At 50.1% G+C, this 21131-nt stretch overlaps 2 protein-coding genes across 2 annotated transcripts in view; one reads left to right on the top strand and one right to left on the bottom strand.

Moving 5' to 3' along the window:
- URB1 (URB1 ribosome biogenesis homolog) overlaps positions 1-3487 on the top strand; it is a 63995-nt gene extending 60508 nt beyond the window's left edge. Inside the window, exons 37-39 of the mRNA XM_065875909.1 lie at positions 1065-1306; positions 1739-2308; positions 3306-3487. Of these exons, the coding sequence (XP_065731981.1) occupies positions 1065-1306; positions 1739-2308; positions 3306-3487 (994 nt within the window). The remainder of the gene's footprint in view (positions 1-1064; positions 1307-1738; positions 2309-3305) is intronic.
- A 2289-nt stretch (positions 3488-5776) lies between these two features.
- Positions 5777-20756, bottom strand: MRAP (melanocortin 2 receptor accessory protein). Its single transcript, XM_065875908.1, is given in 5 exon segments — positions 5777-5935; positions 5937-6035; positions 6037-6136; positions 8373-8496; positions 20651-20756. Coding segments are annotated over 5 exon segments (588 nt in total).
- Between the last annotated feature and the right edge of the window lie 375 nt (positions 20757-21131).

Raw genomic sequence — 21131 nt, 5'->3', positions numbered from 1 at the left:
CTTCAGCTGCTCTTCTTTCCACGTCAACTTCAGGCGGTTCCTTTCAAGGCGCTGAGAACTTAGCACACTCGAAAAACCTAAAGCCTGTCATTCCAGATCATTTTTAGCAGCAAACCATCTAGTGGACTTTGGGATCCAAGCACTCAAAATGTTTTATAGAAAGAACCTATTTTCCATGATCTAAGCCTAGGAAAGTTAAGCTGTTCCCAAACTCGCCTCCGCTTTCATTAGCCTATGGGCTCCCTTATCCATGAATTCCTTGAAAATTTCAGTATTTTCCCCTTGGAATTGCACTCTTGGTTTCCTCAGGAGAGCTCAGTTCTTCTCAGATTCTACTGTGTTAGAGAAAATACACTGTGTGCCCTCAGATTTCTGATTTGGGAACAGGGGTATGCTGATTGAAACCAGAGGATCGATAGCCAATGGATTGTCATCTCAGAATGAAACTTTCTTGATAAAGAACCGGGCATTTGGTTTTCTGTTGTTTGGAATTCAATCGTTGGATTCATACCAGAGCGCCCGTTTCTTAGTTTGGGGTTGTCCCAAGACACGTTGGTCTCTGAGAACCGATTGTTATTCAGAATACTGATTGTAAATGTTAAAATTGTGGAAGGCAGATGGTTTTGAATTTTAAATTCCTTAGAACTCGGAGGGATGTGCGTCCCCACAGTGCCCACCGTCAGGTTTGGCCGTGGGTGGTGCCGTCCCCGGGCTTTGCCGAGCCTTTTCCCTCGAGGCTGAGAGTTCCTGAGTCGGAGAGGAACTGGCGGTCCTGGAGCTGTTTAGCGTGGCAGCGGGCACCCTCACCGCAGGCTCTGCCCAGCTCTCCCGGTTTCCAGAGCGCTTTCTGTGCCTCCAGGGTGGAGCTCAGACTCCGGGCCCCAATTCTGCCTCCCCTGGAGGGGCTCCCTGTTTCCTGCGCTGTGCGCTGGGCTCCACGCTCTTGTCTGTTGTGAAGGGTCGCCCGGGCTGTGAGTGGACGGTGTGCTGAGCTGCAGGACGAGGTCCTGGGCTGCCAGACAAGGAGGTGGCCCTGGCTCAGTCCATGGCGTTGGCTCCCGCAGGCCCGCCTTGGCCTCCACCCAGCTCACCAGCTTCTTCGGGGCGCTCGACTCCGTGCTGAGGTACCGGGCCACCGTGCTGCAGGCCTTCAGGGACATGAACCGCTTCACCGTGAACGAGACTGTGCTGTCCACCAGGGATGCCCTCGTCCTCCTGCACCAGTGGAGCCTCGTCGAGAGAGACGTCAGGCTCCAGGAGGACCTGAGAGCAGCCGCGGAGAGATGCCAAGTCAGGGAGCTGCTGAGTGAGTGTCGGACCCGCTCCCCAAGCTGTGCTCGCTGCCCCGCGGAGCAGCCGGAGTCTTACCGTCCCTGAGCGGCATGTCTGCAGCTTAGAGACAGGGCCTGTCCGTCTTCATAGCCCGAGAGGGAGCGGGGGGCCGGCTCTGAGTCCCAGCTCTGCCGCTAACCAGCGCTCAGCTGCTACGATAGCAGTGACGACGGGTCACAGGGAGGCACTGAGCACTCGCTGTGCTCCAAGCGTGGGGACGCGTCCCGGGAGGGCACAGCCCGTGGGCCGCCCCACCATCTGCATCTGTGTGTGTGTTAGGGGGTGGGCGGAACACCAGTCTCACCGCCTTTTCTCTTTCCTGTGTGTGTGTGTGTGCGCGTGTGCGTGTGTGTGCGCGTGCGTGTGTGCGCGTGTGCGTGTGTGTGTGTGTGTGTGTGTGAGACAGAAATGCTCAAGGATAAGAACAAGCCAGTTGGGCCAGCCCGAGCCAAAGGCCTCCGGGGCCGGAAGCGGAGGCCTGGGGAGGCCGAGGAGGTGGTGGACCCCGAGCTGCCGGCGTCCACCTTGGAGGCGTGCAGGGGCCTCCTGAGGTCCATCCTGACCCACTGGGGGCCCGCGTTTCCTGACCCCGAACCTGAAAGCGAAGGCCTGGGCCCCGTGGGTGCCGTCACCGTCCTGGTGGCCGGCTGGGTGCTGCGCTCCGCGGCTGCGAGCCCGCCCGGCCGGGTGGAGACGGTGGGCCTCCTGGGCTGGCTCAGGAGCTGCGTCTTGCCGCGGCCGGCGGTAGTGGCCGACCTCCTTCAGGACAGCGCCGTGGCGAGCGGCATGTTCAGGCTGTACAGCAGGTTCTGCGGCGCCGAGGGGCGGGCGGGGCCCGAGCAGAGCGCGGCCAGCCTCTTCAATGCCGTCATGCTGCAGCTGGGGGCGGCCCGCGGCCCCGCCGGGAGCCCCTACCGGCCGATACTCGAGGCCGTCCACCTCTCTTCTCTGAACGCAGAGGATGCAGCCACGCGAGGTAAGCCTGGTGCTCAGGTCAGGGGCTGAAGCAACGCGGGAGTGGGCCTGGGGTGGGGAGCATGTCCTGTTCCTTCGAGCCTGTCGTAAGCCTTTGGGGGCCCCTCTCCACGGTTCTGAGGATCGCGGAGAGGGCCACGGGGCCCTGAGTGTAGGGGGAGAGGAGATCTCTGCCTTTGCCTTCAGGTGAAAGAAACCTTTAGTGATGGTTTGGCTTACAGTGGAGAAAGATGCTCACGTCACAACCTTGTGTCCCACCGGGACGCTACCGTTATTACCCACGTGAAGAGTTACGTTTCATGTCATGGCCAGGTGTGTGTGTGTGTGTGTGTGTACACTCGAGCACACACGTGCACACACAAACACACAAGCCCCACAATTGATGTGCTTGGCGCTTAGCAGGTGCTTAATAAAGGTGTGACTGCACAGACGAGGGAACAGCAAAGGCTGTAGGAGGACAGGAGGGAGGCTGTGACCATGTGCAGGTGGCTCCTCCATCCGGGAGGGTGGACCCTTCACTGGGGGATGAGGGACACGAGGGGGAGCAGGGAAGGGGGCGGGCCCACAGCACAGCAGGTGAGCTCACCTGGTAGCCGGGGTGCCCTGCCCTCTCCTGTGGCCGCAGTCGGGGAATTGAATCTGGGCCTGTAAACCTTCTCACCTGTGCCACTGAGGAGATGATGGGAAGTGACTCCGGGCCGCTCCTCCCCAACTTCGGTTGTGGTTCTTGGCCTGGGTGGTCAGCACCAAGGAAGAGACTTGACTTGTAGTAACTTTTTTTTACATTTCACACACATTCATTCATCGCATGAAAAGATAATTTTAAAATGAACAAGAAAGGTTGACTTATAGTCAGGCAAAGGTGGAATTAATTTATGGCAGTGCGTGCTCACTGCCGTCTGGGGCTTCGCACAGCCCCGGGCCCCTGTGCGTGTGGGCGGGTGACTTGTTTTCTGACAGACCGGATTGCGTTCTAATGGCCTTGTCCCTTTCCTCAGCCACTGCTGCATTCCTGGTGTCTCTGTACATTAAGGACATCTGGCTGGGGGCCCAGCGGCCAGACACCCTCTTGACCCACGTCCGGATGGTCCTCGACGCCTCGGAGGACGTGGAAGGTGGTGACGAGGAGGCCATCGTCAGGCTCTGCAAGGACATCGCGGCCGCGATCCCTGACACTTAACCCCGTGTGGCTGGCGCTTCCGGCTGCAGGCTGTAGGAGTCAGGTTGAATCAAGGGTTTCCATGGAAGGCCTGCGAGATGACAAGCTCTGAATGTTGACCAGGTGTCCTGACAGGAAAAGTTGGCTTCATTTAACTGACTGATAAATAATAAGCTCAAGGGACCACGTGTGCAAAGCGGTCAGGGTTACAGTGGGCTTGGGGACCTTCGGGCCGTGAGCCCCAGTCAGCGAAGACCCTTCCTCTTAGGGGCTCATTGTTCCTCAAAGAAATACCACAAATCGAGGTGGCGCTTCTGAGTGCTTAAGGGATTCGTGGACTTTAAAGCCGAAGTGTCCAGAGATATATCAGGCAGAAGAGCAAGAAGAGAGACATGTAAAGTTTGCCTTAAGGCTTTAAAACAAAGCTTTGTGGAACTTTTTGAATAAATAAGCCCTGCCAGTGTTGTGTTAAGTTATTTTAGTAAATAAAAAGGGTGTTACACTAAATCCTTAAAGTATGAAATTGTTTTGACTTCTGCTTTGGAAAGACAGCCTATATTTTTAAAAATTCTGCTTCAAAGGGGGATTTAGAATTTTATAACTTGTTAATAAATGTCTATTTATGCTAGGTTTTTGTGTTTTGTTTAATTGGTTTAATCACAGGCTCTTTTTATTCTACAGAGACCTGCATTTCAGAGGTCAGGATTTGACTTTTAAGATTTCTACATTAATTGATATTGTAGCTGACCAACATTGAATATGAAGTTTCATGGGTTTCCCAGATAAAATTTGGTCCTGATCATTTAAAGCTCTGCATGTACCCTCCTGCACACCCAGGTAGGTGCCCAGGGGTCTGCTGGGCCCTCGTGCCACGTCAGCACACGCATTCCCTGTCTGCCACCTGGGAGGTGGCTGTTTATTTGCCCATATGATGTTTATTGCACTGGCAATGGCTTGGTTTCAGCTTAAACATTTACACTTTTGTCTCCTTCCAGTGTTGTTTAGACTCTTTTCAGGTTTGTTTGTTTCTTTTTGCGGTACGCGGGCCTCTCACCGCTGTGGCCTCTCCCGTTGGCGGAGCACGGGCTCCGGACACGCAGGCTCAGCGGCCATGGCTCACGGGCCCAGCCACTCCGCAGCACGTGGGATCCTCCTGGACCGGGGCACGAACCCGTGTCCCCTGCATCGGCAGGCGGACTGTCAACCACTGCGCCACCAGGGAAGCCCTTTTCTGGTTTTTTTAATGACTTAAGATTTTTACCAAGTCAAGAGTAACGCTTCTGTGCATTTGTCCCCTTCCCACAAGTGGGGCTCATCGTCTAGAAGACAAGGAGCATTTACCTCCCCTATTCCCTCGCCTGCAAAACACCCACAACAATATTCTTAGAATGTCGTGAAGCCAGAATCCTACGTTTAGATTCAAGTTGGAAAGCCCATGTGGTCCTTTCTGCCCTCTTTCTGCATCTCCGGAGCCCATCAGTCTCCCTTCCCCCATCTTCCCTTCTAACCCACGGTCCCCCGGGCTGGCGAGGCCAGGCCTGGCCCTCACCTTACAGGATTATTTTTCAGTCACCTGGGATGGAGGGGGGTGAGGTTTACGGGCTTTGTGGTGTGGTGCTGGCACCTGCCAGGGGCAGGCTGTCAGGCACTAGAGAACTAGGTCCATCGGGGGTCTCAGATCAGACGTCACACGAAGTCACACAGCACGGCATCCTCCTGCCACTTGGGCGTAAGCCTTGCCTGCTGCACCCGACTGCCCTGTCCGGGGAGACGCCTCCCTGGGCTCTGTCTGTGAAAGGCCTTGGGGAGGTCGGAGGTGTGGCTCAGGTCCCCTGACCACAGTCAGCGAGTCTGGCCGGGCACACACTGCCCCATCTTAGTGACAGTGGGTGTCAGTGGGGGATGGGGGGGGTACCTGGCAGGCACTCCCTGGGCATCCTAAAGAAGGCGCAGATCAGCCAAGCGAACTCAGAGTTGATAAAAAAAACATTGCAGAAGTAATAGCGGAAACTATGAAGTGACATAGTAGAGATCAGTGAATATTTTTTAATCTTAATTCATACATATTTTACTTTTCTATCCTTCCTAAAGCAGCGTGAGCAGTAAGTAGGCAGGCTAAGTGCACTAAAGGAAATGAGCACTATTTGGGGCCTCCTCCCTCGGCCAGATGGGCTGCTGCCAGCCTTGGGTAAATGCACACATGCGCCCCCTTGTACAGTCATTCCTGACCTGGTCGCACATCGTGCTACCTGTAACCAGGCTTTCAGAGGGCACGTGTGTGTCCAGGTTGGTTTGAGTTCCCCGGCTCACTCAGCAATGGCCCTGGTTTGGGTTGTTGGTTCTACTGTCGAGAGGTTCTGTCTGCAGGGGAGGCTCACTGGGCTTGAAGTTCCTGACGTCAGCTGGTACCGTGCGGGTCCCCATCGAGGGCCAGTTCCCAGAGGAGAGCAGGGTGGCTCTGGGGGATGGAAGGGGGCCGAGGTGGAGGGACTCTCCTGCTGCAGCTGCTGGACGGGGCCCGACGCTCTGCCACCTGGTTCCTCGACCGAGCTCGGTAGAGGCAGCGGGGTCCCCTGGGGGGCCCCGTGATGCTGGGGTTGCTTCCAGACACAGAAGGGGAGGTTGAGGCCGAGACTCCAGGGGCACGTTGGGTGGTGCTGGGCACTGTTCCTGCGGACAGAGCAGAGGGAAGGAAGCGTCCAAGCTGCCCAGAGAGCTGTCCTTCCCCGGGTTGGGGAGGGGACTCCCTGCTGCACCCTCCTGCCTGGCCAAAGCCTGCAGGGGAGAGTCACAGGGCGAGAGCCCCTCTGCCAGGGAAGCAGGCCCAGGGCTGGGGGGCGGGCTCAGCCTGGCTCACCAAGGCTACCACAGTGGAGAAATGGAAGAGAAGAGGAAGTGCTCGATGGTGACCCTGACCTTGGGGCTTTCCCTCTGACCTCATGTCACAGATTCACAGCTGGTGGAGGCAGGGGTGGGGGGATGGGAGGGGGGAGGTTGACCTTCCGTCCATCCACGTGTTTGAGTGTAGCTCACCTCGTGTCCGTACCTCATGCCAACTTGTATCTGAGCCAGAAATCCATCCTCCCTGGATGGACCCTCCTGCGCTCGAGGTGCTGGGGGCACAGGACACATCCCGCCTGCCTTGAGTTTCATCAGTGAAGTGGGACGATAACTGCCTTGTGGGTATCGGGATGAGATGAGGCCATGTACCGATAGCTGTCTAAGCTAGAGAACTAGTTCAAATGTGGTCATAATTGGAACGTGAATGAAGAAGGCCAGGAAGGGAGCACGAGGGAGCTAAGCCCTCCTTCCAGATGACTCAGATGCTGCTAGCACAATCTTTTTTTTTTTTTTTTTTTTTTTTCCCATCATGGAAAGAACGACTCTTTGGGAAGCAGCTCAGCATTCTCTTTCCTAAATCTAACTAAGGATCTATTTGGCCGCCCTGAGCATTCCTTGTCACAAAGTTCCTGGAGAGCATTTTCTGTAGTAAGCCCTGCGGCCAGTCAGGACAAAGAGCGTCATTATTTTGCCCTGTGGTAAAACTGTAGCCCAGAAGATGCGCAAAACCCCTGTGTGCCCACCAGGCTGGGGAACCTTCCGCTGGGAGGTAGCTGAGTATCCTCGCGAACTGTCCCTAGCACAGGGCTTGCTCCAAGTCTCCACCGCAGGAGAGTAGAAAAGAAAGTCCATTTCAGTAATTTGTCCCTCGGGGATCTCTTGGGGGTAAAAATCTTAGTGTCAACGTGAGTTCTGAAAACTGCAAGAATGGATTTCTTCATTGCTCGAAAGCTGGTCCCCGCCTCCCACATGTGACCAAGGGAACCAGAATGACCTGGTGTGTGTAGACCCGGTGCATGAGACACTATGGACAGGGCGGGTGGACGAGGGGGTAGGAGAGACAGAGGCCCCTCCAGGCAGGTCTGTGAATCCGCAGATCCACAGGCCCTCGGGGAACTGGCAGGGGGCCCCCCTCAGGCAGGGGGGCTGCCCTCTGGTTCTTTCAGGGACTTGGAGGCTCCTCTTCTCTTCCTCTCAGAACAGCCCTGCCCACCTCTCCCTGCTCCCAGCTGCCTGTGCTGACCCACGGTTCCCACATCCCAGGAGTTCTTGGTCCATAATGGTACCCAGCCACCATCTTCCTCTGGCCCCCTCAGTGCCTCGTGGCCCCAGCTCCCCTGCCAGGCCATATGTTTCTAGGTGCAGTGGCCAGCCCTGGACCAGCCCTCTCCGGGTTGGTTGCCCACCCCTGGTCCCATGAGCTATGGCAGGGAGAGAGGTGGTATAGGGCCCCTTGTAAGCATTGACCTTAGGACAGCGGTGGCTGTGTCGGGCGGATTCAGCTGGAAGGGAAAGTTGGATTCGGGAGGCCGATTGCGTAGCACAGGAGAATTACCATACAACGAGCTCGGCTCTAGTTACTACTTGGAACGCATGGATCGTACCTCCAATTTAACTTCCGCTTCATGGTCTGCAACAGCTTAACTGAGTTATGGTCTACACACCACAAAGTTCACCCGTTTAAAGTTTATAATTCAATGGTCTTTAGTACGTTCCCTGAGTTGTGCGACCATCACCACAATCTATGTTGGAATAGTTACCTCGTGCCCCAGAGAAACCCTGTGCCCCTTAACAGTCAGCCCCACTCACTCTGCCTTCTCCCAGCCCTGGGCAACCGCTAATCTGCTTCCTGTCTGTGGCTTTGCCTCTTCTAGACATTTCACATCCAGGGAATCACAACACATGTGGTCTTCGGTGCCTCACCTCTTTCACGTAGCCCAGTGTTTCCAGGGGTCATCCACGTTGTGGCATGAATCAGGGCTTTATTCCTTTTTATGGCCAAATAATATTCCACCTGGGACATATGGGTACCCCCTATTTAGCCCCTCACGTGGCCACTTACCACATACCTCCGCCTGTCCTTACTTTCCTCGTCTGCGGGGAGGCTGGCCAGGACATGGACAGCAGCAGCAAGAACAGGAAGACCACGAAAGCTGCCAGGCTCACCCAGAAGGCGATGACGATCGAATCTGTGGGAGGCGGACACGCGTCTCCACGTCAGTGTGATGTCACAGGGCCCACGGCCGGGAAGCGAGGGCCCCCATGTGCTGTGGGGATGGGGCTCTGGGGCTAAGTCTTCTCGGCTGTGATGGGGGGTGGAGGTATGGGGGCAGATTGTTCCATTAATGATAACCTTGGGAAGGAAACGGGCAGCAGCAGGGACCTGGCGTTTTTCCCAGGGCCACGGGCCTCTGGGTGAGTTTAGGGGGCTTATTGAGGGGAAAAAACAGTAAATGAAGTTGGGTGGCACCTCATGGGTTTGCTTTCTCAGCTGCTACTGATGATCAGAGGATGGATTTCCCCTCTTCCCTTCCTCTCGGGAGGGAGAAGAAAGAGCTGTGAGCAGCTTCTCGTGGCAAGACGGCCTCCCCTCCCCTGTGAGGGCTGCAGCCCCTACCGACCTGGTTAGGGACAGCTTCAAAGACCCCAAGATCAGAGACTTAGGAAAAAAGATGTGCGCTAGGCAACTGTGCCAGCCTGCCGCAGGAAGGGTCAGGCCCTTCCCGCTGTGGAGTTGTCACCCGAGGCCTGCCACGGCCAGCCTGCTAGAGGTGGGAAGAGCCGGTCCCTTTCTTTCCGAGGGACAGGCCCAGCTGCGGGGCAGTGGCAGGAGGAAAAAGCACTATTGCAGCCATTACTCTGGCTGTATCTGTGGCCGGAGGTGAAAGGACGCAGGGAAAACGGGAAAGGTGCTTAGTCTCTTCTGGGCCCTGGGTAGATCCTGGCAGGTCAGGAGGTTCCTTTCTCTGAGACTCCGGGTCTGGAACTTTCGGCAAGTTGCTAGGGAACTGCAGGGGTATAGTTTCCCTTGGGGGTTGTCTTTGGCTCTGGGCACAGAGGACCAGGCTCATAATTAGTGTCTGCCAAGTATCTTCTCCCAGACACACTCATGCCCCCAGGACAAGATGCCCCAGACCAGGATATGCTAGGCACCTACATGTGTGACCAAAGGAAGCCACTGAAAGATAGTAATCAACAGGCATGTATTAAGCACGTACAGGAGCCAGGCTTTGCTTGGGGCTGTTAAGGATTCAGAGGGGGCCAACCTAGCCCACCAGAAATCGCTGACCCCCTTCAGGATGCTGCATCTCTCCCCCAGCATCCTCGGCATTCCTGCCGGCACTGCCTGTGCTAGCCCTGCCCTGCTTTCTGTTGGGTTCTGTTCAAACATAAGATGGTTTTTGTGATGGATTCAAATGAAAAGGTGTTTATAAATGGGTGAACAAATAACTGAGTGAATGAATGGAGGATTAGAGATCTATGAGTCATTTGTGGGGTAAATAATAGTAATTTAGTAAAGATCGTTACCACTGCCCTCCATGATCCAAGACAGGTAGAGGGAGAAACTGAGACCTTGGAAGAGTTGATTTTAGGTCCTAAAAGTGTCAAAAACAGGAACAGATGCAGTATTCGCGAAAGGAATCATGGACCTCCACCACCTAGTAATGCATCAGCAACTTGGCAACCACACTGAAGAGAGGCAAGGACAGCAAAGCCCCACAGGCTGACTCTCGCATCCTCTCGGCTTTCTGTCCCTGACCTGAGAAACCGATGGGGGTGCCCTAGAGCAACAAACTGTTGCAGGGGACGTATGGGCTCCTGGGAAATAGGAAATGAGGTTGTTGCCATCTGTCTTAAGCTTAAGGACTTTTTAAAAAAAATTTTTATTGGAGTATAGTTGATTTACAATGTTGTGTTAGTTTCAGGTATACAACAAAGCGAATCAGTTATACGTATACATATATCCACTCTTTTTTTTAGATTCTTTTCCCATATAGGCCATTACAGAGTATTGAGTAGAGTTTCCTGTGCTGTACGGTAGGTTCTCATTAGTTATCTATTTCATATACAGTAGTGTGTATACGTCAATCAAAAGAAGCCTCTGACTTTCTTAGTGTTCCTTGCCTGCTCACTGTGTATTATTCCACAATACCTGCTTCGGTCCAGCTCTGTCCCAAAGAGTCCCAATTTATTGTATAACCCTCAAAGTATAAGAGTATGTATGTTTTCAGAAAATATGGTTTGGGATTTTTATTGTATAAGGAAGTTTCAGATTTCTGCAGACACTAACGCTCTTTTACTTTCATAAAAATAATGCAGGATTTGAGGTCTTTGGCACCTACGTAAGTTCCGTCAGAGCCTCTAAGAAAACAGCCCCCAAAGCTGAGCAGTTGAGACGCCCCCTCCCCTCCCCCAGGCTCACGCTGTCTGTCCCAGCCCTTGGTCATTATCTCCAGATGCTGAGCAGGAAATGAGATGTTACCGCTCCCAGAACACAGCGTCTTCAGAGAAGTGAAATTTTCATTTCTCCAGACCAAAAAGGCGAACAGTAGCCACTAGCTGTTTCCTGTACTATATTCTATTTCATCGTGTTCTTTTGAAAAAGGCAACCAAGAAAATAGGGTTTTTTCCTCTTCTTCCTGAAGGTTCAGCCTAAGTGCTTGAGAGAACGTTTTGTACCAAGGGTGAGAGCTGTCATTCCCCAGTGTTGGAAATGTTTAAACATCCGTGGGCTTGTCTTTACAACAAGGAGCACCAGGCTGGCTTGACAATGAAACTGGTCCAGCCACGGAAAACCCCCCTTCCCTTCCCTCTTCTCCAAGGCCCTAGAATAAAATTAACCCCAAGGTTTTTCCCTTCTTGGGGAATAATGACGGGGTTAAAGACCTAGGCTCTGGAGGCTAACAAATTCTGACTTGGTCATTTCCTAGCTGTTTGATCTCAGGCAATCTTTTTTACATCTCTAAATTTATTAACAGATAAACTCCTTATCTGTTAAATGGGGATAATTGTATGTGTTTTTTGGCTGTTAGGCAAATTAAATAAAATAATATGTATATGCAACGTACATGGCAAAATTCCTTGTTTAATGGTCGTGAACCAATGTATAAGTAGAACTAATATTATTTCAATTACGAGGGCTTTGTGGCAAGTAATATCACGGTATCCTTCAAGCTCACTAAAATGTAAGCTATGAGTGAAGGTAATCGTAGCATAGACTGCTGGCTGTCAATCCTAATGTTTGCTTTCACATGCTTCCATAGTAATAGAACCCCTCCTTTAGCAGGTCACACGGCTTCCTGGCGTGAAGACTACATTTCCCAGCTTCCCTTTCAGTTAGTAGGGTCATGAGACAAGGTTCTGGCCAATGAGATGTGAGTGGAGCAGTTACAGGACAGCTTCTAGGAGTCCTTCTGCAGAGATGGCTGGATTTCTAAAACCCATGTCCCTTCTTATGCCCTTACTCCACTTTGTTGCCCAGAGCATGGATGTGATGGCTAGAGCCAGGCTTGGATGGCAGGGATGGCAGAGATATGAGCTGGAACAAAGCCACTTCTTGAAGATTTCATGGAGCTGACCTACCATCCCATCCTTCAAACTTGTACATGAAAGAGAAATCAACAACTGTTTTATCTGGAACTCTGTTAATTTAACCAATTTTCTCTATTGAATCTGTAAAAAAATTGACTTTTTAAATGAACATATCAAAACTGACAAATCCAAATGAATGCGGACCTTCAAAATAATTATCTGCTCTCTTCCACAGTCATCTAAATTTTCCTAAAATACATGCGATGATCAAACATTTATAAATTCTTCTTTTGCAATTACCTTGAAGGACACACACACACACACACACACACACACCAATTTTGCTACTTTATGAGATATTTTATTTTTGACACCCAGCTGGTATCAATCAGCTTAAGTCCATCCACCTGATTGGTTTCTGGGTGATTCTTAACTATTTCCCAGAAGCAAATCCACTCTCCAAAGAAATACATAATTTATCTCTGTGGACATTTCATAGAATGTGTCATGGCCACCAAAGTCATTTCCAAAGTAAGAGTTCCAAGCAGTTTTTGTGCAATGACAGACTCATTCAAGTTTGGCAGCTCCACATGGGGCTAGCTAGATGGGAAATTTGTTCCAAGGTAAACATATTCATATCTTTGTTTAAAAATCACTTTCACTGCTTACGTCATGTCCATGGGACTGACCATTTGCTGAAGACTTAAACATCATAATTAAAGTTGTAACCTGGACTTGATCCCTCTGACCAAAAGAGAAGAGTTATATAGAGGTCCTTTGTCCAATCTTTACCCTGAAGTCTATGCATTGTGTTCAGAAGAGATTGGTTAGTCGCGTGTTTTTCCTCTCCTAGCTGTCAGAGAAGCAGATGAATAGACTGCCTTATTATTATTTATTTTTTAACATCTTTATTGGAGTATAATTGCTTTACAATGGTGTGTTAGTTTCTTCTGTATAACAAAGTGAATCAGCTATACATATACGTATATCCCCATATGTCCTCCCTCTTGCATCTCTCTCCCACCCTCCCTATCCCACCCCTCTAGGTGGTCACAAAGCACTGAGCTGATCTCCCTCTGCTATGAGGCTGCTTCCCACTAGCTACCTATTTTACATTTGGTGGTGTCTATATGTCCATGCCACTCTCTCACTTCATCCCAGCTTACCAGACTGCCTTATTATTGAAGCCGCCAGAAGCAGTGCATCAGCAGAAGTCAATATGGGCCATGACGAATTCTTCCTAACCTCTAATTAAAGGAAGAAGACATATTGACCTGAGAGGTAAGTAATACAGCTGTAAAGCCAGACACTACCCAAGGAAAATCAACTCATCTCACTACTCCCTGCAAGGGAGTACTTGAGTGGCATCTGGAGACTCATGGTATTAAAATAATCTGTATGGTTGCTATAAGACTGGAATATGGGACTGTTTTTTTCTCCTAAGCTTAGCCGCTGAAAAGGGAACAAATAGAAGATCAAACGTGTAATCAGTCTGTTCAGGAAGGCTCTCAGGAAACAGATTTGTATTTTCCACCTTTCTGACAGTGTTGGGAAGATTCTTAAACTTTCCGTGAAACAGAAGCCACGTCTGAAAAATCACAAGGGTAACAATCCTTGTGACGTCCCTGTAACAGAATCACACCAGATTTTAAGCCGTCCTGGGAAAGGGCAACCCACAGCCTTCAAGTCAGCACTGAATGCTCATAAAAATATATCTAAATCCCTAGACATTTCCAATTATCTGCCCAACCATGATGGACTAGATTGCACTGTCTGGGCATGAACACAAAAATCTTAAAATCCTCCCTGCTTGTTAGGTTAACATATGAGCTCGGGGATTTTTTCTTCTATTTTTGTCTTCTCTACTTGACATAGGAGTTGAACCCAGCCTGGACTTCACCGTGTCTACCAGCTGCCCTAGGTGACCTTCCAGTGAGACGATCTGAGCGAGAGCTTTGCCTCTTTGCCCAAAGCATTCCCAGCATCTTTCTGTCTTTGATGCGCGCCCCTGCAGAGACCTGGGATATGATGCTTTCTGATTTGTTTGACTGGGTTGGCGATCCAGCCCAGAGGAACTGGCAGGGAGAGAAAGTCACATTTGTCAGTAAAGGAGGTCACCTGCTCGCCGTGGTTGACCTCTGTCCACCCTCACCTGGACTCGCGCTTACCTTACCGTACCTTCGAAGCCAAGTAACAGAGCATCCCTGAGACTGCCCAATGCTGCCTTTTGCTGACCATCACAGAAAACAAAAGTGACACAGTGATAACGGGAGCACAGAGATTGGATGAGGGAGATTGCTGCTTTTGCATTTTTTAGGCTTTTTCTTTTTTAGTGAACTTTTTTGAATTCAAATACTAAGGACAGAAATAGGTGAGACATCTTTCCTTAACACACAACAGTGGAAGAAGTTCTTCTCTCCCCAAGGCCACTGCTTATAAGAGCAAAATTCTGGAAACATTCTATATGTTCAAAGATACATATTCCTAGAACACCATGCAGCTATTTGCAAAATTTTTGTGAAAGAATATTTAACAACATGGGAAAAGAAAATACTGTGAGGTCAGTAAGAGCAGGGTACAAAGTAGCATACACAGCCAGATCTGATTTGAAATATATCTAGGAGACAGGATGTGCATAGTGAATTCTCTCTGTCTGCTTCAGCTGATGGCCAAGACAAAGGTGCCACGATAGACTGAATGTTTGTGTCTCCTACCCACCATTCATATGTGGAAGCCCTAATCCCCAGTGTGAGGATTTTTGGACGTGGGGACTTTGAGAGGTAATTAGGGTTAGATGAGGTCATGAGGGTGGAGCCCTCATTAGGATTAGTGACCTCATAAGAAGAGAAAGAGACACACATACACTCCTTCACCATTTGCGCCAAGGAAAGGCCTTGTGAGCAGACGAAGAGAAGGTGGCCATCTACAAGCCAGGAAGCAAGTGCTCACCAGACAGAGAATCTACTGCCACACTGATCTTAGACTTCCAGCCTCCAGAACTGTGAGAAATAAATATCTGTTATTTAAGCCACCCAGCCTGTGATATTTTGTTATAGCAGCCCAAGGAGACTAAGACAGGGCTTGACTACTTAAAATCTGACTTGGTGATGCTTAGCTCTAAGGAATTTTCTTTAGAGACAGTAGATAGTATTAGGAGTCCCCCAAGACCCTCATCTTGTAGGAGAGGGTGCCCTGCCCTCGAGTCCATGGGGACAACCCAGGGCATTCCCTATGTGTCTGTTGCATACTTCCCAGCCTGCAGATCTGTAGGAAATAAATTTCTTTTGTTTATAATCCACCCAGTCTATAGTATTTTGTTATAGCAGACTGAAAGGACTAATACAGGCTGCTGTAACAAAGTACCATGTCTGGGGTAACTTAAACTACAGAAATTAATTTTCTCACAGTTCCGGAGGTTGGAGGTCCAAGACCAAAGTGTCAGCAGGGTCAGTTTCTTCTGGGGCCTCTCTCCTTGGCCTGTCTTTCACTGGGTCCTCTCATGGTCATCCCCCTGTGTGTGTCTGTGTTCTAATCTCTTCTTACAAGGGCACCAGTCGCTCTGGATTACGGCCCAGCCTAATGACCTCATTTTAACTTAATCACCTCTGTAAAGGTCTTATCTCCAAATACAGTCACCTTCTGGGGTACTGGGAGTTAGAATCTCAACATAAGAATTTGGTGGGGGGCCGGGGGACACAATTCAGCCTATAACATCCAGGAAGGACAAACTTGGAAGGGGTTCAGACCTCCCTGGAGGAGATGTGGTTTGGCCACTGGATGGCAGAGGGGTTGGGTCATTCAGCCAGGCCTGAGTTTGTCTGGAGCTGCTGGACAAACCATGGAGAGCCCTCTGGAGGCCTGGTGGGTGGGTGGGGGTGTTGAGGGGGAAGAGAGGAAGATGGAGGAGTTGTGGCACCTCCCCCACTGAGAGAGAGAGAGGTAGACAAAGGTTCCTGCTCTGCTGGATCTGACATCCTGGTGAGAATCTGCCCCCTGATCATGAAAAGTGTCCTGGGAAAGGTCCTGGGGCATCAGAGCTGGAATTTAGGCCCTGGCTCTGTGACTAGTCAGCTGCGTGACATTAAGTAAGTCACTTGGCCTCTCTGAGCCTCACATACTTCTATTCCCATGGCTGTAACACCGGAGCACGCTCATTCGTTCACTTATGCGGCCGCTCCCTCCTATACTGTGAACTCCTAAGGGTAGGGATATTTTCAACTTTATGCTTCCAGCCCCAGCACATGGCTGTGTCCTGCCCACGTGTCACCACTCCCCTACTGACCCTCACATTTGTATGTTCACCAGAGCCATTTCCTTAGCAAGCAAATCGGCCCTTGTCTCTTCCCTGCTTACAATTTTAAATGACTCCCTGCAGTTTACAGGGATCCTCCAAGGCTGGCCTGCAAGAACCTGGCCCCTGGGGATCTGGAGCTCATCCTTTGTCACCCTTCCCAAAACACCGTCCCCGGAAACACATCTTTTACCTACAGGAGTGTAACTGTTCTCTACCCTGCGCCAGCCCCCTGAGTAGCAGGCAAATTCTAATCGATTTTTTGGACTCAGCTTTGCCACATCTTCCCTGGGAAGCCTTCCTTCACCTCTTACTTCTCCCCAGGGGTGTCCTTCTCTGTGCTCTGTGGGCAACTTTCGCAAATCTCCAGCCTAACACCATTAACTGAATAAACGTTTATTACTGATCAGTATCTCCAACTTGACGGGACAGTTGAGGATAAACAGAGTGACCTGCTTGATCTCTTCCTCGAGCCAGTGTCATCTACAAAAAGGGTCTGGTCTAGACTAAGAGAGACTCCAGGGACCAGACGCAGCTTATCAGCATGGAGTGGACAAAATAGCTCTCATGCACATTTGGGGGGAACTGGGAAAATCTGAATATAGACCGGAGATTAGATGATACTAAGAAATAATTGTTGAAGAGTTTAGATGTACTGTGATGTACTAACTTTTAATAGTTTCCTAAATTTGCTGGAGGAGTGTCATGAGGTCTGTAACCTACTTGGAAATACAACATCACAAAATAGATCAATATGGTAATGAAATAAAATAGTTGTTGGGCTTCCCTGGTGGCGCAGTGGTTGAGAGTCCGCCTGCCGGCAAAGGGGACACGGGTTTGTGCCCCGGTCCGGGAAGATCCCACATGCCAAGGAGCGGCTGGGCCCGTGAGCCATGGCCGCTGAGCCTGTGCGTCCGGAGCCTATGCTCCGCGACGGGAGAGGCCACAACAGTGAGAGGCCTGTGTACCGGAAAAAAAAAAAAAAAAAAAAGTTGTTAAAAAAAAATCGAGGACATGGATTTAGTCCATTTGCTTTTATACCTCCAGCTCCCAGTGCAACCGTCTGACGCGTAATGGATTGTACAGAATTTTGATTGTTGAATTAATCATGAGCAATGGCCAGAAGGTGGGAAAAGGTATGGAGTGTTTCTGGTGCGGAAGTGGATGTCTTTGAAAAGACTGAAAACAAAATTGACAGTTCCTAATTTCAGAGGGACTACCAGGAGGAAAAGGGGGCTTAGACCTATTGGGGAGGGCAGGGGCAGGGAAATGAGCAGAGGGCACGTGGTTGAGCCTGGAGTCCCTCCTATGCAGGGACGCCATGAACAGTTACACAGGCTGCACACTGCTCAAGGGACCCCACCTGAATGGGCTGTGATTAGCTGTGTGCCCAAAGGAGGAGGCTTTTTTCTAATTTTTCTCTACCATGGGGGTTAGTGGCAGCCCTGTTCCTATGTTTGTGGGGCTTGAGGAAGGAGAGGAGAATTAAGGTGACCATCCGATGTGCCTGGGTTTCTCAATATGCATCCATGGGACAGTCCTGGGCAAACCTAGAAGGTTGGTTGCCCTCAGTATAGGGCAGCAAGAGAAAGAAGAGATTGAGGAGATGGAAGTGAAGATGGAGAGAGACTGAAACCAGGGGGCAGAAGGAGATAAGCTTGTGGGTTGATGTTTTCCAAAGGGACCAGAAAATGGAGTCATTGTCACCAGCTGATAACACAACTTCCTGCAAGCTCAGCAGCCTGTCCTCCCCACCTGGGCTCTGCTGAGCATCCATAGGACAGGATGTCCACTTTCCCACCCACTGGACCCAGCCTCATACAGTTACAGACAGGCCCAGGGAGGAGAGAGGGCACCCAAGGGAGTTCTCAGTTTCCCCTCAGCAGCTCCAGGCAGGAGTTATTACAAAACAGCACACAAAGTAGGAGTGCAGTTGTATGTGGGTGTATAGGTGTGTGTGTATGTCCATGCATGCACATGTATATGTGCCTGTGTGCACATGAGGATACAGACACAGAACAACCCTAATTGGCTAGGCACAAAAACGTTAACACTGATTTTTTTCTGACTGGTAGAGTGAAGTAATTTACTAAGGAGCATATCAAACTTTAAAAAAGATATTTAAAAAATGTGGTCAGGGCTTCCCTGGTGGCGCAGTGGTTGGGAATCCACCTGCAAACAGGAATAAAGGATCCCAGAAGGAGCACCTCTCCCTGTGGGTGTCAAAGATTCCTGATATCTAGGGGTTGGGTATAAAATGGTATCTGATATCCATTGTAATAAAGCTGGAGTTAACTTTCTAAGACACTAGGATACTTTTGAGACAGAATATTCTTTTAAGATGGATTTTTTAAAAAATAAATGAGATTTAACATTTTTCTTATTTTATTTTTTTAATTAGTTAATTAATTTTTGACCACACCACCACATGGCTTGTGGGATCTTAGTTCCCCGACCAGGGATCGAACCTGGCGCCCTCGGCAGTGAAAGCACCGAGTCCTAACCACTGGACCGCCAGGGAATTTCCGTAAGATGGATTTCTTGATAGAGTTTAATTTATTTGTTTGGGGTTCCAATAAGCTGGGTGAGTTTCTTCAAATTGTAGATATCATGTTTTCTATTGTCTGTATGCAGATATGGGAGAGTTATTTTGTCAGTCCCCTAAGATGCATAACTTGAATCCTTGCTATGAAAATACCAATTGATGTTTACTCTTCATGGGAGAGATGACCCAGCAACTGGCTTCCCCCTGTAGGAGTCAAAAGCCCCCAACATCTAGCTTGTCTGGGGGGTGGCAAAGCGGTGACTTGTCTCTCTGGTGAGATTCCTCACTGAGATAATCTTTACTGGGTTGGGGAGTTTGAGGAGGAATTTCTTATTTGATCTCATTTCTAGCTCCCCAGGTTGTAAACTTCCAACTCTAGTTCAAGTATGCAAGAAAGAACATCTCAAACCTCATACACAATTTAGAGAACACCAGCCGTTTTCGTCAGAAATGGAAGTTGTTTGTGGGTAAGGGGGGAAGGGCAGAGGACTGAGATCATGGGGTTCTAAGATTCTAGAGCTGCAAATGGTCCTCCCACCCAAAGCAGCTGGGAGACTCTTTGGAGCCCAGGTGGTGGCTGAGAGGGGTGTCTGGCACACGAAAAGACAGGAGTGTCTGAAGCTGAGCCAGAATTTTATTTAATTCGTGTTAATTTTTAAAAGTCTTTCCTGAATGCAGATCTACATGTTGTCCAGATCAATATGTATCCCGAAGTTCTGAACTTTTGATAATATACTTATGTGGGCTTTTATTTCAAATCTGCCACTTTCTCCCTATTACTATATGTCTTCCTTATTGTGAGTCGTAGGTGAAAAAAAATCTGCACTTTAATGTCATGACTGTAGACCTTGTATCAGAAAACACACGCCAAATCATTTTCCCCCCAAAGGTTTTGCTACAGTGCCAGGGATACAGGAAGTCCTCAGCAAACATGAAACAGAAGTCCTCAGCTTTTGCAAGTTGTAAATGAAACAGGAAACAGGAACACTTCCTAACCAGACGTTCTATAGGACTTCCCCCAAGGGCCCTGCCAGGGATCTGCCTCCTTTTATTAAATGATACCATCCGAGTGAATTTCAGTTTTGAGCTGGTGTGTAACAGACTATCTTTCTTTTCATAGGAGAAGCATCCGTTCCTCCGAAGGACTGCGTTCACTTTTTGAAGGACATAGTGTGTGATGGTAGTGAAATCCCAAGGAACCCAAGGGACTTCAGAATAAGCAGAGAGGACGGGCTCCTGAAACTGAGACTTTGTTTTTGTTTTGTTTTGTTTTTCATGTTCATTCACTCAGTCAACTCTTTATCTTGACTGACTAGCTGGAATAATCAGCAGAGATCGCTGACAAAGTACCAAGTTATGCAAGAGATAAAGGCTGGGCAGGGGCAAGGAGGAAAAGGATGTTTACTTGTCTGGTTGTCCTTCCTGAGACTGTGAAGATGAAGCACTGGCGGGTATTTTAATAAGAATTAGTAAGTCACACATCTTAGGAGCGGACACAGTAACTCTCTCCCACATCTGTATAGAGACAACAGAAAACGTGAAATCTGCAATTTGAAGAAACTCATCTAGCTTATTGGAACCCCAGGCAAATCTAACTCTATCAAGAAATCTATCTTACCAGTAGCTTCTGCTCCCAAAGTGTCTTAGTTTCTCAGGAGGTTAGTTCCAAACTTATTACAGAAGATAACAGGTACCCCCCCTCACCCCCCGCCATTCCCTTATATCCACGAGCTCAAGTCATGTTCTGGCTTCCCGGTGGCATCTGCTGTAGTTCTTGAGTGAATGGAGAAAAGTCATGTGGGCCAACCCCCAGCCTCTGCCCGGCCAGTTTTCCCAGTTCGGGACTCACCCCCAGCCTCTGCCCGGCCAGCTTTCCCAGTTTGGGACTCACCCCCAGCCTCTGCCCAGCCAGCTTTCCCAGTTCGGGACTCAACCCCAGCCTCTGCCCAGCCAGCTTTCCCAGTTCGGGACTCACGTTTGCTGGCCTTCAGCTTCTTCTCATCCACAGGAATGAGGTCCAAGTAGTCCAGGTAGTATTCGTAGCTGTCGTATGCGGTAGAGGCATTGGTCCGGTTGGCCATGCCTGCGGCGCTGGCAGGTGGCCCCTCCGGAGCTGCTCAGAGCTCTACCAGGAGGTTGCCCGGCTGATTTCTGTAAAATCATCCAAGTGTGTCTGTGGGTCTCCAGGCTCAAGGCCTGCCCACTTATCAGAGCCGTTGGGCTCAGAGGAAGGTCAGAGGGGTGGGCCTGACATCTTCAGTGTTCAAGTAGAGCGTTCATCCTGCCCTGCTTGACGGAACTCCAAAACAAACAGAGCTACAAGGCTGGAGCCTGCAGTCCCAGTGCAGTTTCAGGTTGGCCCTCAGCGTCAGAACAGGAAAACAGATCCCCCAGGGCCCCTTGAAAGGCAAGATGTGGTCTACGATTGGAAAGGACAGTCACTTTCTACCTTAAGT

The sequence above is a fragment of the Phocoena phocoena genome, chromosome 4 (genome assembly GCF_963924675.1).
Source record: "Phocoena phocoena chromosome 4, mPhoPho1.1, whole genome shotgun sequence".
Taxonomy (NCBI): Eukaryota; Metazoa; Chordata; class Mammalia; order Artiodactyla; family Phocoenidae; genus Phocoena; species Phocoena phocoena.
The sequence above is the reverse complement of the archived record's forward strand: the minus strand, read 5'-3'. Positions and strand labels throughout refer to the sequence as shown.